This window comes from Hemicordylus capensis, chromosome 3 (genome assembly GCF_027244095.1).
Source record: "Hemicordylus capensis ecotype Gifberg chromosome 3, rHemCap1.1.pri, whole genome shotgun sequence".
In the NCBI taxonomy this organism is placed as follows: Eukaryota; Metazoa; Chordata; class Lepidosauria; order Squamata; family Cordylidae; genus Hemicordylus; species Hemicordylus capensis.
In genome coordinates, this window is record NC_069659.1 from 104,685,247 (window position 1) to 104,701,574 (window position 16,328).

At 41.5% G+C, this 16,328-nt stretch overlaps 1 protein-coding gene across 17 annotated transcripts in view; it reads left to right on the plus strand.

The window, feature by feature from the left end:
• DMD (dystrophin) overlaps nucleotides 1-16,328 on the plus strand; it is a 1,901,967-nt gene that overhangs the window by 570,545 nt on the left and 1,315,094 nt on the right. For all 17 annotated transcript variants that reach the window (XR_008319265.1, XM_053308495.1, XM_053308494.1 and 14 more), the window contains one exon: nucleotides 13,909-14,027. Coding sequence is in view for 16 of the 17 variants with exons in the window: in XM_053308495.1 (XP_053164470.1) it covers nucleotides 13,909-14,027 (119 nt within the window). In the remaining variant the exon portion in view is untranslated. The remainder of the gene's footprint in view (nucleotides 1-13,908; nucleotides 14,028-16,328) is intronic.

A 16,328-nucleotide genomic window follows, 5' to 3' on the forward strand; every position in this document is an offset into this window, starting at 1 on the left:
AAAGTCAAATGTTGCAACAAAGACAAATAGGAAAGGGGGGGGGGACATGAAAATTTTCAAAGAAGTGTTTTTTTAAAATATAAAACTGAGAATATTTGTGGGGCATAATTTTATCTTTTATCTTCATTAGATGCCCCTGGGAATTGTTTCCGATGCCCCTAGACTGTTCACACAGCTATGAGAGTTGTGCCAAACTATTTTTAAATAAATGCCCCTGTGTTTTTTGTTTTCAGTGCCATAACGTAGTGATTTGTAATGCTTTGCTTATTTAGTCCTAGGTACATCTCATGCTAAGTGTTTATTTTCTGGCACATTAAGTGTTAGTTTTAGGCCATCTGCTAAGGATGTTTGTCAGTGATAAATTCAAACTAATGCCAAAGTTTTAATCATACTAGTGATGTTTAAAAGCTTGATGTTTAAAATGCAGCCCTGTGTTTTATAGTATTCTTCCAAAACAATTTATCCACAAAAGCCTTGATCTTACCCCATAAGCTTAGGAGGTGTTCCTTGGAGATGCAACATGGCTTCAATCATTGCCTGCAGGATCTGCCCTAGCTACCTAGTACCACTGAGTGCAGTGTAAGGTGGGGATTTTTAATCTATACATCCTCCTAAAGGCAGTGTCGTCGTCAGTACCTTAGAGGCAATCTTCTCAACACTGTTCCCTGATTGTCACTCCAGTCTTTGAAGATATTCTTTAACAATGATGAAAAAAGTCATTTTTCACAACGGATCTTTCCACCCATGGAGTGCTCTAGAAGTCTTCCAAAATCTAATCTGGAAATGTTTAGGAAGTGAAATAATGTCTGTACAATAAATTCTTCCTTGAATGATGGGAAGATCATCACCCATCAAAAATCAAATTTTAGAAGGATTGCATAACTGACTGATCACTTATAAGTGTCCTAAAAAGAACAGTTTAAATAATTGAGATAAATTTTGAAGAACTTTTCCTAACATTGCCTCTATAAAGTTCTCAGTGAATTTAATGAACATCTTGTTCCTATACTGTTGCTTATAGCTAGAAAATCTACTCCTTTGTTTAGTCCCTGTGATACCATGCTGGAAAACTTCACACTATCAGTGTCTTCTGACCAGCAATTGTCCATTCTTATAATCTAACTTTCCTATCCTAAAACTATTATATCCCATGGCATTTTAGTAATTGTTAAAAAAAAAAAATTAACCAATGGAGTTCCTGTCTATGCTTTTCTTATGCCATTATATTCTATTAAGCTTTTTAAAGGTCTTTTTTTTTACATGTAGTTTGCTACCTAGACATCTTATGGCATAAATTTAACTTGTTATGGGTTATGGTGAAACATATGGGTGAAACATATTTAAGATAGGATTTTGCTCTGTGTGGGATTAGTGAAAAATTTCACTCTTCAGGTTAATTGGAATAAATTCCAGCAACACATGGGAAGTGGCTCAGAGAAAGATTGCAGTATGTTGTTGTTAATGAAGTATCGAAGTGTACTATCCTCCAGTTTTTTAGCTATCTTTTAAATTATCATGGTACCTTAATCATAGGTCAATTCTTTCTTTCTCAAACATCTATTTATAGTTGTTATGTTATATATTAAAAAGCTACACACTGACCAATTAGAAAACATTTTTTCACTTTCCGTAGATTTTCCCTATTTTTCTTTGCTCTCTACTCAGGTTGCTACTTGTTATTGATCAGGTTGCTACTTGTTATTGCTGCATCGGAATTAATATTCAAGAAATTGGTAAAGTTTACATATAAATTGTATGTATAGTGAATTGCTTCCCATATATTTAGCAAAAAAAAAATTTAATAGGGGACGAGTGCATTCTTATCTGTGAGTTATCCATACCCAGATGCTACTAGTCCACACCCATTTTTAATTATTATTAAAACAGCTCAATGAATGACTCCCCTTGATGCCTAAAGGTCATTTCAAACATAGTATTGAAATGTTTAGAGTTGCTCCCAACTAAAAAGGATACTAGCAACAGCAATAGCACTTACATTTATATACCGCTCTATAGCTGTAAGCTCTCTAAGCGGTTTACAATGATTTAGCATATTGCCCCCCAATATTCTGGGTACTCATTTTACCGACCTTGGAAGGATGGAAGGGTGAGTCAACCTTGAGCCCTTGGTCAGGATCAAACTTGCAACCTTCTGGTTACAGGGCGGCAGTTTTACCACTGCGCCACCAGGGGCTCTACTAGTTCTTCAAGATTACCAACACATAATGCAAAAACATCAATATATTGTCACAGCAAAATAATGAAAACAGATTTGTCGAAGCATATTAAATATGCCCAGTGACTAATATAGAAACTATGGCAATTTCAAGTTTCTCTGGTAAGGTTTCTGTTAAATTTCTATTATACTGAGTGCATGATACAAACAGGGAAGATGAGGTATATTGAAGATGGCTTGTTCCTGATCCTTCAAGCCATGATTTGGAAGACTGGAGGATTTGATGTCCGAATGCAATTAGTCTAGGGGACATTTCACATGATTGCTTGGGTGGGAGGGTAGAGGGAAGACAGGAATAAGCCTACCTTCCCTGCAGATGATCCCGGACTGGCCTCAGCTGCCATGCTGTGCACATGATTGACGCAGTGGTGACAGGCATGGCATTCCAGAAGCCATTGGGATCCCACATCGCACCGCATAATGAGTGCAGTGCATTGGGGAATTTCTCCCAGAGGATGGGCACTCCAGACACGCATCTCTGTGTCAGAGCGGGTTGCAAGCAGGTTGCAACTGACATATGATCCTGGAACCTGGGTTAATGGCGCTCTCACTCCGTGGACAAGAAACAGAGGGTAGGAATAAATTGACCATTTCCACAATGGAGGGAATTAAGAAGTGGGGTCCCCCAGGGATCAATACTGGGTCCAGTGTTCTTTAACTTGTTTGTAAATGATCTAGAAGAGGAGAGCTGGTCTTGTGATAGCAAGCATGACTTGTACCCTTAGCTAAGCAGGGTCTGCCCTGCTTGCATATGAATGGGAGACTTGTTGTGTGAGCAAGATATTCCCCTTAGGGGATGGAGCTGCTCTGGGAAGAGCAGAAAGTTCGAAGTTCCCTCCCTGGCTTCTCCAAGATAGGGCTGAGAGAGATTCCTGCCTGCAACCTTGGAGAAGCTGCTGCTTGCAACCTTGGAGAAGCCGCTGCCAGTCTGTGAAAACAAAACTGAGCTAGATAGACCAATAGTCTGACTCAGTATATGGCAGCTTCCTATGTTCCTATGTAAGTTGGGGTGGCCAGCAAAGTGGACAGATTTGCAGACGACACTAAACTATTTAGGATAGTGAAAACCACAATGGATTGTGAGGAACTCCAAAAAAGATCTCTCCAAACTAGGTGAGTGGGCAACATAATGGCAAATGGTGTTCAATGTAAGCAAGTGTAAAGTGACGCACATTGAGGTAGAACACACACACACACACACACACACACACACACACACACTATATCTGGTAGGTTCTTTAGCTTTTAGTTTTTATAATTCTTGGGTTTTTAGCTTCAAGATTTCAATTTGGAATGTTAAAAGCTAATTTTGTGTGTGGTTTAGCTTGGATTTTTAACTTGTTTAATTTAGTTAATTTTATTAGTCAGATTTTATATTGTAACTGTTTTATAAATGTTGTGTGCCACCCCAAGCAGTAATGTACCAGAGGGACAGGATATAAAAATTTTAAATAAATAAATAAATAAATAAATAAATGGATGCATTAATGAATAAATAAATATAAGCTGATGGGATCTGAGGTTCAGTGACTGACCAGGAGAGAGATCTTGGTGTCGTGGTGGACAGCTCTTTGAAAGTGTCATCTTAGTGCATGGCAGTTGTGAAAAATCTAATTCCACGCTAGGAATCATTATGCCCTTATACAAATCTATGGTGCGGCCAAACTTGGAGTACTGCATAAAGCTTTGGTCACCATATCTTAAGAAGGATATTGTAGAACTGAGAAAAGTGCAGAAGAGGGCAACCAAAATGATCAGGGGCCTGGAGCACCTTCCTTATGAGGCTAGGCTACAGCATCTGGGGCTCTTTATGTTGGAAAAGAGGTGACTAAGGGGAGACATGATCAAAGTCTTTAAAATTATGCATGGAGTGGAGAGAGTGGATAGAGAGAAATTTTTCTCCCTCTCTTACAGCACTAGAACCAGAGGTCACCCCATGAAACTGAAGTTTGCAAAATTTAGGACCAACAAGAGGAAGTACTTTTTCACACAGTGCATAATTGATCTTCTTTGCCATGGGATGTAGTGATGGCCACCAGCTTGGATGGCTTTAAAAGGGGCCTAGACAAATTCATGCTGGAGAGTTCTATCAATGGCTACTAGTCTGGTGGCTGTGGGCCATCTCCAGCCTCAGAGGCACGATGCCTCTCAATACCAGTTGCAGGGGAGCAACAGCAGGAGAGAAAGCATGCACATGCCTCTTGCCTGTGGGCTCCCCAGAGGCAACTGGTGGGCCACTGTGTGAAACAGGATGCTGAACTAGATGGGCCTTGTACCTGATACAGCAGGGCTGTTCTTAACTCTGGGTAAAAGCCAGGCTTTCAAGCCTGGTTTGATGCCATGGCAGCACCAGGTTCCACATGGATACCAGCGGTTCTCACTGGCAGCCAAGAGTGAGAACAATCTCTGAGTGAATGCTGACCAAAACAACAATCCTTATTTTAAAAAATCCTAAACTCTATTTATGTTGGGAAGATTATAAATAGCATAAATTATATATGTTCATTCCTCTCTCAAAAATATTGTGTATTCTTGGATTACTCATACACATTTTGGATTCTTGGATTACAGATGGACTGCAGCCTTTTCCTATAATTATGCATGTTTTGTTTTGTTTCATTGTAAATGATTGCATTTGCATCCCATCTTTTCCCCAAAGAGCTTAGCCCAGTGGTTGTGCAGAACCAGTTTGAATCAAATTTGAACTGGATTCAATTCGAACTGACTCAGCTTGACCATTTTGAACTTGAACTGGACCAGCCTCAAAAAAATGCGGCCAGTCCAAGTTTGAACAAAACCAGGCCCAGTCCATTAAGGAACAGTTTGAACCTCTTCAAGGGGCTATGCTTGTAAAGGGGAATCCTGTGAAGATTCCCCTTTACAAGCAAAGGGAAACCTACCATATAATACCACAGAGGGAAGTGCATCAAAATGAGCCAGGGAGAACATCCTCCAGGTGTGTGTGTTTTTAAATACCATGAATGAGTTAAAATAATCCAATTATCTACCATTACAAATTAAACCTTTATAGATAGTGTGCCCAGAAATGGAACTCACATCACTTTGCCATTCTACATCTAGATTTTTTATACTTCAAGGAAATCTGAGATTCTACAGAAAACCCATATGCTTTAAGTTTTTGTTGCAAGACTTTCTTTCATGTGGATTGGAAGTTATCAGCAATGGTAAGCAGGGCCAAACCAACTGGATGAAAAATCAACTTGAGCCAGAATTTAAAAGCAGCTATTCATACCCTGGTTTCAACTTTTGCAACCACATATGAATTATATGATGTATTATTATAGTGGTTAAACCACATCATCCCCCCATGCCTATCCCTCCCCATTTGTTAAACCCCTCCCCCCCCATTTGATAGCTTCAAGTGAGTAAGGTATTATTGAGCCATTTTATAATCATTTCCTCTCAGGCTTACACTTATTGAACATTGCACACCTTTTGTAAGTTAGTAAATACCGTAATTTTTCAGAGATCTCTGGGCCTCAGTCAGGCGTGGAGCCTCAGTCATGCAGTGGCCCCGCTCACCCTGCCTCCCATGTCTGACATCAGATGAGGGTGTGTGGTCTGACTCCCAAATGGCTCCATTCGGGAGTTGGAGTCCAGCCAGTGCTGTGTTTTCAGTGCCGGCCTTTTAAGTGCCGGCCTTTTTCCCGAAAGGGCCGCACGGAGTGCAGTGCAGCCAGGAGTGGCTCTTCCCTGGCCGCGCCGCAAATGCAGCATCAGCCATTTAACAGCCCAACCTAGACTTGGGCTGGTTCTGTGTTTGCAGAGCAGCCAGGAGCGGCTCTTCCCTGCCTTAAAGCCAAGGAAGAGCTGCTCCTGAACTCCCGAATGGGAGTCGCATGGCCCCTGCTTGGGAGCTAAACCAGCACCCCCATGTCTGACGTCAGATGCGGGCGGCATGTCGGGGCCGTGAGTTGTGGCTCCTGATTGGGCACAGCCCGGGTTCTTTGAACCCATTCGCCCAGTGGTGTCTCTGCCCCTGGCCTCAGTTCTTCCCCTTTACAAGCAAAGGGAATGTTGTTAGATATGATTTAGGACATTTGCATTTAGTATCTAATAGCTTCTAAACATAGTTTAAAACCTTATTTTATTTTATTTTTAAAAGCTTCTCCAAGCTCCAAGAATATTATGGGTGTGTTTTTTCCCCTCTGCAAGTTGCTGTTCATATATTCAGATTCCACATCTGGAACCACTCACTCACTCACTCTGCTTTTAACTATGTACTGGGGGGAAGCTTTTGCAAAAGATAAGAGACAGCTAGAATAGGAAAAACATTTAATAATACTGAAGGAAGATGTTCATATTATAATCTTCATGCTAGTGAAGGAATTTTAAGTATCAGGCATAAAACTAAATTTGAATGAGAGAGATTGCATCTCTCCAATTTCTCTGTGTGCAGTGTTACATGGCCAATTTATAGAAATCCACATACCATATAGTCAATACATCTCTGTTTAAAGGCCAATTTGAACTAAATTGCATTAGTAGCAGTCTTCTGAGAAAGCCATTTCCGGAAAAAGAAGATACAGAAAAAAAGATTATTCATTGCTTTCTTCCTGTGAAAACAATGGTGTTCCAACTCACCATTTAATTGTGCAGATTAACTAATATGTCCTAATCCAAGTTTGGAATATACTTGTCATGTATTTAAATTAAACTTTCAGATTCATCTGCTTTACCAAAACATTTTACGATATACAAATATGCATAATACCATTTTTGTTTACCAAGTTAATAACTGAATTCATACAGTGTTGTGAATCACTTTTTATCTTTGACTCTATACTAATATATTATTGCCCTGACTAGAGTACTGTACCAAATACCATTAGGCTCTTAAATGGCTGTCTGTTTAAGTTGAGAATATAAGTCTTTGGTTTCTGGGTGATAAGAGCCGACTCCACTTTTCAAGGGACCCTCAGCAAATGGCACTCCACAGGCCCCATGTGGCTGCACCACTACACAAAGCCTATAAGTGGATAGGCAGTGGGCACTTCTTAAGGTCCTGGACCTTTAGCAGCAGCAAAATCATGTTTGTTCGTTCATTCATTCATTCATTCAACATATTTTTATACTGCCCAAAACTTATGTCTCGGGGCAAATTACAACTAAATAAAACAGAAAAAGTAAAACAGTTAAAACAAAACAAAAAAGTTTAAAACATTACAACAATTTAAAATTTTTAAAATAATATTTTGAAACAGCATTAAAACAATATAAATTAAAAGCCTGGGTGAACAAATGTGTCTTGACTGCCTTTTAAAAAGCTGTCAGAGAAGGGGAAGCTCTTATTTCACTAGGGAGTGCATTCAGAAGCCTAGGTGCAGCAGCAAAGAAGGCCCGTCCCTGTGTAGCCACCAGATGAGCTGGTGGGACTGCAGACGGACCTCTCCTGATGATCTCAATGGGCGGTGGGGTTCATGACAAAGAATATGTTATCTTAAATACCCAGGCAGAGGTATCTAGGGAAAATAGCGCCTAGTGCAAGCACTGAAATTGTGCCCCCTGTCCAAACATCTGACACCCATCTTTCAGATAACTTTACCATAATATCAGCTGAAAAATACAAGTCAAGCTCTTTAATCTTTTAATATTTCAAAAACTATTTAGCAGTGGACATAGACAGACCAAAAAATGCTGGAAAACTACCAATTTCAGTATGCTGGGGCTCATGAAATACCCAAATATTATGTGGAGATGTACTTGGAAAACTGAAGAGAAGTGTCTGTCTTATTCTCGACTATACATTGTTGCATCACTATTACATAAGTTTTAAAAATAAATGGAGAATGTGACTTTTCCCAGATACTCTGAAAATAATTAAAGGATATGCAGAGTAAACTGTGTCACTGCTTGGAATATATTCTAGTATTTTAGAAAGGCAGTTAAAATGAGAGAAAGAGAGCAAGAAACTCCCAGTGGGCCTTAATACTAAGGATTTCACACTGATTCAAAAACAAACTCACCATTAATAGCGATATTATAAAGACATCACATTTAACTCGCTTATCACAAGAAGCAAAGTAAGAGCAAATGAATACAATCCAAGCTCATAAGCTTCAGCTCAGCATACACAAGCCCTGATTCTCTGTACATAGTGCCAAACTGAATATGTGTACAATGACTTGTATTATATTAATTTTTTTAAAAAAAAATTACCTGTAGCCCCTTCGGGGGGCTTCCTAAAGGCCGCGAAGGGGGCCTTCAAAGGTTCCCCCTCCCCCCACTGGCCTCTAGGGCCTCACAGGGACCATTTGAGCATGTGTGGTGGCTATATATATATATATATATATATATATATATATATATATATATATATATAATGGCTGCTGAAAACAAAATGGCCACTGTGCATGCTCAAATGGCCTCTGTGAGGCCTGGCATGGCCTGGGGCCTCACAGAGGCCATCTGAGCATGCACAGTGATCATTTTGTTTGGGGTGGCCATTTTAAAAAAAAAAAAATAATTGTACCAAATGGCGCCCCCCTTCAAGTGGCGCCTAGGGCATGTGCCCTGCCTGCCGCACCATGGGTACGCCCCTGTACCCAGGATCCAAGCCATTTAAGGCCTTATAGGTTATAACCAACACCTTGTATTTTGCCTGGAAACATATCGGCGGCCAGTGTAGCTCCTTCAATATAGGAGTAATATGGTCTCTCCAGGATGACCAAGAGGCCAGCCTGGCTGCTGCATTCTGGACCAACTGTAATTTCCAGACTACATACAAGGGCAGCCCCACATAGAGCGCATTGCAGCAATCTAGTCTGGAGGTTACCACCAGATGTACCACTGTTTTGAGGTCATTTATCTCAACAAATAGACACAGCTGGAGTATAAGCTGAAGCCGATAGAAGGCACTTCTGGCCACTGCCTCAACCTGGGAGACCAGGGAGAGGCTCGGATCCAGAAGTACCCCTAGACTGCGTACCTGTTCCTTCTGGAGAAGTGTGACCATCCATAACAGGCAGATTAAAATTGTCTCTCAAGTTTCAACCCCACACAATGAGTAGCTCCGTCTTATCTGGATTCAGTCTCAGTTTGTTATCCCTCATCCAGTTCATCACTGACTCCAGGCAGACATTTAGCGAAGTTATGCCCTCTGCTGATGATGCTGACATGGAAAAATAGATCTGGGTGTCATCAGCATATCGATAGCACGCTGCACCAAATCTCCTGATGATTTCTCCCAGCGGTTGACCACTGATGCTGGTTGTGTGATTGATTACCAGGGTCTGCAACCCCTGTGCTGTTTTAAATTTTGTTTATTGTGTGCATAAGTAATGCATAAGTTACATTTGTGGAATTTCTGACAACTGTACTCTTTTGTTTGAAAACTATGCTACTTTCCCAGTCTGCATCACAGAACCCAGTATTCCCATGAAAACGGAAGTGTTCTAATAAACCACCTTAATTGGGTTTTTTTGTTGATAATACTCTATTATCAAGATATGCCTTTCTGATAAGGGAATAGCTGTTAAGAATTGTTTCAGGAACTTTATGGCCTTTTAACCTGTCAGAGACACATCAGATAATGGAAGACGGAGAAACAGCCTAATAATGATATATAACTTTCAATACCGTTCTGCTCCAACTGGGAATTATGTTGGTTGGTACACTGCACTCTGACCTTATTTTTCAACTCTTTTGGCTTTTTCTCTATGAATCTGGTAGCAATTGATTTTAAGCCTTGCTGTGTGTTATCAGACTGTGACTTAAGAACATAAGAACAGCTGGGTCAGGCCCAAGGCCATCTAGTCCAGCATCCTGTTTCACACATCCTGCCTTTGAGGCTGGAGGTGGCCTACAGCCCTTCAACTAGTAGCCGTCGATAGACCTCTTCTCCATGAAGTTATCCAAGCCCCTCTTAAAGCCATCCAGGTTGTTGGCCGTCACCACATCTTGTGACAGAGAATTCCACAAGTTGATTATGCGTTCTGTGAAAAAATACTTCCATTTGTTGGTCCTAAATTTACCGGCAATCAATTTCATGGGATGACCCCTTGGTTCTAGTGTTATGTGAGAGGGAGAAGAATTTCTCTCTATCCACTTTCTCCACTCCATGCATGATTTTATAGACCTCTATAGCATGTCTCCCCACAGTCATCTTTTTTCTAAACTAAAAAGCCCCAGTTGTTGTAAGCTTGCCTCATTGGAAAGGTGCTCTAGGCCCCTGATCTTTTTGGTTGCTCTCTCCTGCACCTTTTCCAGTTCTACAATGTCCTTTTTTTATATGTGGTGACCAGAATTGTACACAGTACTCCAGATGTGGCTGCACCATAGTTTTGTATAAGGGCATTATTATGAAAGGCGGTATATAAATTTAACAATCAATCAATCAATAAAATTTTCAATCCCCTTCCTAATGATCCCTAGCATGGAGTTGGCCTTTTTCACAGCTGCCACACATTGAGTCAACACTTTCAACGAACTGTCCACCACGACCCCAAGATCCCTCTCCTGTTCAGTCACCGACAGCTCAGATCCCATCAGCGTACATTTGAAGCTGGGTTTTTTTGTCCCAATGTGCATCACTTTACACTTGCCAACATTGAAGCACATTTGCCGTTTTGTCACCCACTCGGTGACACAAACTAGGATCTAGTTTGGAGAGATCCTTTTGGAGCTCCTCACAATCTGTTTTGGATTTCACTATCTGAAAGAGCTTGTTATCATCTGCAAATTTGGCCACCTTACCCCTACTTCTAGATCATTTATGAATAAATTAAAAAACACCGGTCCCAGTACAGATCCCTGGGGGACCCCACTTCTTACTTCCCTCCATTGTGAAAACTCTCCATTTATACCTACCCTCTATTTCCTGTCCTTCAACCAGTTACCAATCCACATATGTACTTGCCCCTTTATCCCATAACTACTAAGTGTTCTTAGGAGTCTTTGATAAGGAACTTTGTCAAAAGCTTTTTGGAAGTCCAGGTATATTATGTCAACTGGATCACCCTTATCCACACACTTGTTGACACTCTCAAAGAACTCCAGAAGGTTTGTGAGGCAAGATTTAGCTTTGCAGAAGCCATGCTGGTTCTCTCCCAGCAGGGCCTGTTCTTCTGTGTGCTTTACAATTTTATCCTTCAGGATGCTTTCCATCAATTTGCCTGGAATGGACATTAAGCTAACCGGCCTGTAATTTCCCAGTTCACCCCTGGATCCCTTTTTGAAAATCGATGTTACATTTGCTACTTTCCAGTCCTCTGGTACAGTGCCTGATTGCAGGGATAAGTTATATATTTTAGTAAGGAGGTCAGCAATTTCACATTTGAGTTCTTTGAGGACTCTTGGATGGACGCTGTCTGGCCCTGGTGATTTGCTAGTTTTCAGTTTTTCCAGACAGTTTAGAACATCATCTCTTGTCACTTCTATCTGACTCAGTTCTTTAGCCTCCATCCCCCAAAAGCCTGTTTGTGACTTCTTAAGCCTAGTTAGTAGCCTCATTCAGATATAATGTAGAGGGGACTGTACTTAAGTATAGCATCTGAAAAAAGGCAGAAGTCCTACTCAGCCTCAGTTACTCTCTGCTGACGGATACGTCCATGCTTACAGACTTTGTGTGAAGAGGAACTTCCATGAGCAGGAAGCTCATTGCTGAATCTCCCACATACAGAAGCTAGCAAATCATGCTTACAGCCTTCGCCTCTTTTAACGAAAACTGTAAGCATGGTGACCTTAATATACTTGAGTATAGCCACCTGTATATAACATCTAGAAAAGGCTATATATAACATCTTAAAGATGTTCATCCTTCATCTACCATCTTCCTACAGCTAACTATTCAGCTCTCTGTATTTACAAGTTGATTTGTTTTTTAAATTGTGTTATCAATAAAACGGAAGATTGTTCATCTGAACCTGTGAGACTGGATATGAGTTTAGCTAACTGGATAAACATACATCTAAACATGTTGAAACCATAAGTAGTACTGGGTGGATCAGATAGATACTTTATTTACGGCCAATGGCCAAAACAATGGGTGGATCAGTGGGAAAGCTGGTCAGTTTGTCTGTTTAATGGAAACTGATGCTGCATAGAGGCAAATGCTATATCCGTTGCATCTAGGCTATAGAGATGCTAGATCTATTGAAGGTCCTTATCAGTCCAGGAATAATTTTCTATGAACATATATCTAATTACTCTATTTGCAATAGATCAGTATTCAATCTTCATGTCCTGTCTTTTCTTCTTCTTGAGGGTCTTTGTGGGAATGCACACAAATTACCTCTTGTAATGCTGACTAGTAAAAAGCTGGTTTCAGCACAATACTGTTGAATACAGTCTGTTATGTCCCACTGCTATCAGCAATTAAAATAAGATTAATTGATATGTACCTTATAAGATTTAATTTTGCTAGATAACAGAGAAACTAATCAAGTTGAAAAAAATGCATTGAAGTTCATATATGAAGGGTGCCGTGTGGCATAGAGATAGTAATGTGGGTAAATTCCTGCTTAGTCATGTGGCAACTATCTTTTGGGCTAACATAACTGGATAGTTGTGAGTTTAGAATACAAATTTTGGCTGTTTGATGGAAGATTGATTTAGACCATTGCAAGTTCAACTAAAAAAAAATGTGTTTTCTCTTCCCAAAACAAAACACAGGGTTGCATCCAGACTAGACAGTCATAAAAACATGCCTTGCTGGATCAGGCCCAAGGCCTATCCAGTCCAGCATTCTGGTTTCTCAGTGGGCCACCAGATGCCTCTCTCCTGCTGTTGCTCCCCTGCAACTGGTATTTAGAAGAATCTTGCCTCTGACTCTGAAGGTGGCCTATAGGCATCAGACTAGTAGGCATTGATGGACCTGTCCTCCATGGATTTGACACACTGATATCAATGAGATAAGTTCTTCTGACTAATTTAAGTTCCATTAATTTCCGTTTCATTTACAGTAGTTCAACTTAGTCTAGATACTTGGTCTAGATGCTGTCTATTGACTACAAATTGATAACATCCACTGCAAGCTTGGCACCCATATATGCTGAATTGCCTTAGGATCAATAAAGAGCCTGCCCTTCCCCACCTTTTCTGCCTATACTCACATGGATGTTAGGGAGAACAGATGAATAACCAAGCAGAAGGAGAACTGGAGGGTATATGGGAGGCACACACAGATCTCCCATTTCTGCAGTGATCTATTGTGCTACCTCTGTGTGTGCTTGCTGGGTTAGATATGGAAACAGAGCTCTGATGAGCTTATGAGAATCTCTTGGTGCATGTGCTGCACTTACTATGAGCTAGATCATGTCCATGTTAATTAAACATTAATAAATCCAATTAAACTTCCTTCTTCTGTAGTGTTGAAAACAAATTTATGTCCTAAAGGATTACAAATCTATGTCCTGAAGGATTAGTTGAAATGATGATGTCATGAAGTATTTATACTGCAAACACTGTAATAAATAGTCTAAGGTCCCAGATTGTTTATATGAACTGTAATTTGACCCCTGCCTATAACAAATTTAAGACAGGCCTATAGCATTTAACTAATACTGGGTAAATTTCTTGTTCGAATGTTAAGTTTTCTATTAGACAGAGAATTGTATATTTTGTATATAGGTCTCCCCCCTCCAGAATTTAGAATTTAAAATACATGAAAATATGGTTGCGTAGGTAATTTCTCTCTCTCTCTCTCTTTTCAGGCCAGATCTGTTTGATTGGGACAGTGTGCTTTGTCAGCAGTCAGCTGTACAGCGATTAGACCATGCATTCAACATAGCTAAACGACACTTAGGAATTGAGAAACTCCTCGATCCTGAAGGTCAGTGCAAAACAGGCTTTCTTTTGTGAGTGGAAATTTATTTTTTTCACCGTTATGACTATGAAAATCCTTTTGTCACCAAGTTTCCTGCTTTCATTTTTTTTGTAGGTGCACCACAAATACAGGTTTTAATTTAGTTTTTCAAGGTGTCCTACTTAATCCTGCTCTTTATTAATCTAGCATAATAAACTCCTTCAGACTCAACTAATTTGAACCACCACTTCTGGGTTTACAGCCATGATTACAAAGCGTATGTTCTTTGTTGTGCACTAAGGCAAAATAGGCTGTTTTCTTAAAGAGTGCTTAGAGCTGCAATTCTTACTGCTTACAATAGAAGTTGTAGTTGCTCAGCACTTTTGAAATCATGGTCTAAATATGGACTTTTAGATTCTTCACAAACAATGGTTCATGGTCCATTGTTGATTTGCTTTATGCTACTTTCACTGTGTGTATGCTTAGATAAAGGATTCTGACTAAGTAGTGTTTTCAGTGTTGGTGTTTGTCCCGAGTTCCGACTAAATTATACAAAGTTTTGAGGTTTATCTTTTTGCTTATACTTGTCTAGGAATTGTTTAAGCATCTACTGTAAATGAGATAGCTCTGTGTGTGTGTGTGTGTGTGTGTGTGTGTGTGTGTGTGTGTGTGTGTGTGGCAATTTTTGCTATTTTAGAGAAAACAATTAGATCTGGTTCGAGATCCGTCGATGCCCATAAGAATGGGTTCTGCGCCTGTGCAGGAGCCCCACGGTATCCATGCCTGAGCTCGTCGAAGTGCCCAAGCCACGCCCCCACGCTGCTGCGTGCTATAAAAGGCGCGGCTGAGGCACGTAATCCCTCAGTTCTTTTCCGACCGCCTTGTGTATTAGACCTGCGGTCTGTGCCTCTTCATCGGAAAAATTCCTCTTTCGTTCTTCCTGTATAATCTTTTGACTCGGACTGGAATATCGGACTTCGTTGGATCTGACTACGGAACGGCTGACGGTGATTCTTGGTGACCTCGAACTTGGACTGGCTGCGGTAACTTCTGGCAAACGAACACGGAACAGCTTTTGACCTGATTATGGCTGACGGAAAGAAATCCTTCAAATGGTGTGAGGGTTGCAGAGCGAAACTACCTTCTAAAGACGTGCACGACCTCTGCTTGTTATGCCTCGGTGAGGAACATAATGTCTCCTCCTGCAAAATCTGTCTGTCCTTCTCAAAACAGACAAGGAAGAACCGAGCGCTTCGCCTACGGGCAGCAATATATGATGAGGTTTTGAGCCCTTCAACACCTTCGACGTCTGCTGCGCACTCTACACCAGCGCAAAAGACGCCGAATCGCTCCTCGATATCGAGTACCCGTAAATCCTCTGACGTGTTTCCCGCCAAAACCACTTCAACATCGAAGGGTTCCTCAGCGTCGGAAAAGCGCTCGTCTTCGGCAAAGTCATCAAAGGAAGATGCGTCTACTGCCTCAAGACCTTCCCACAGCTCCAAGGAGCGTGAAAGGGCTACCCAACGACGACATGAGGATCTCTCCGCGTCACATACTTCCAAGCGTCGCAAAGATCTGGAAGGTCGTCGGGATCGAACGCCGTCCCCTTCCACGGCTCAACCAGTGTTGCCCGTAAGGGAACCGGCATTGTTGACGTCAACAACTTCCACAGCGCTAGCAGTACACGCAGCTGTGTTACTACCTCCTCCGGCATCTATTATATGCGATGCTGACGACCCTCCGACACAATCTTCCAATCTTGCTGTGTCGGCATCAAATGCGCTCGACACCGAACGTCCCTCCGGTGTTTTTCTTGGAACAACTGCAACCTTCGACACCGATCAGATACTGACCCTTCCTCGCTTAACACCAGTCTCGATGCCGACGGCGAGAGCTCTCTCTCCAGCTCCAACACCTCTGGCATCATCGTCCTCCCCGTCGACACCACAGCCTGCGTTGCCCGTGTCATCGACGTTGCACACTCCAATCCTCTCGGCGTCGACGCAAGTGACTCCTCGGTATTGACCACCGATACCTTCTCTCCAGGTCGTCGATGTCGACGCGGAGGAATCTCTTCCGGCTGCCACTCGTTCTCTCCTCTCTCTCCTAGATTCGACCTCGAGCGGTCGCTCGACTTTCACTGGCTTTCCTTCGGTTGGAGCTGATCCTCGGGAATTAGCAACACCATCGCATCCTCCTGCTCCTTCATCACCCAGCCGCTTGCACCCTCAAACGCCTTGGCACTCTTGTGGATACCGCCACCCATTGGGCGTCTCTTCTCCTGCGGGTCCAAATAGGGATGATATTGAGAGGCCCTGGGGACCA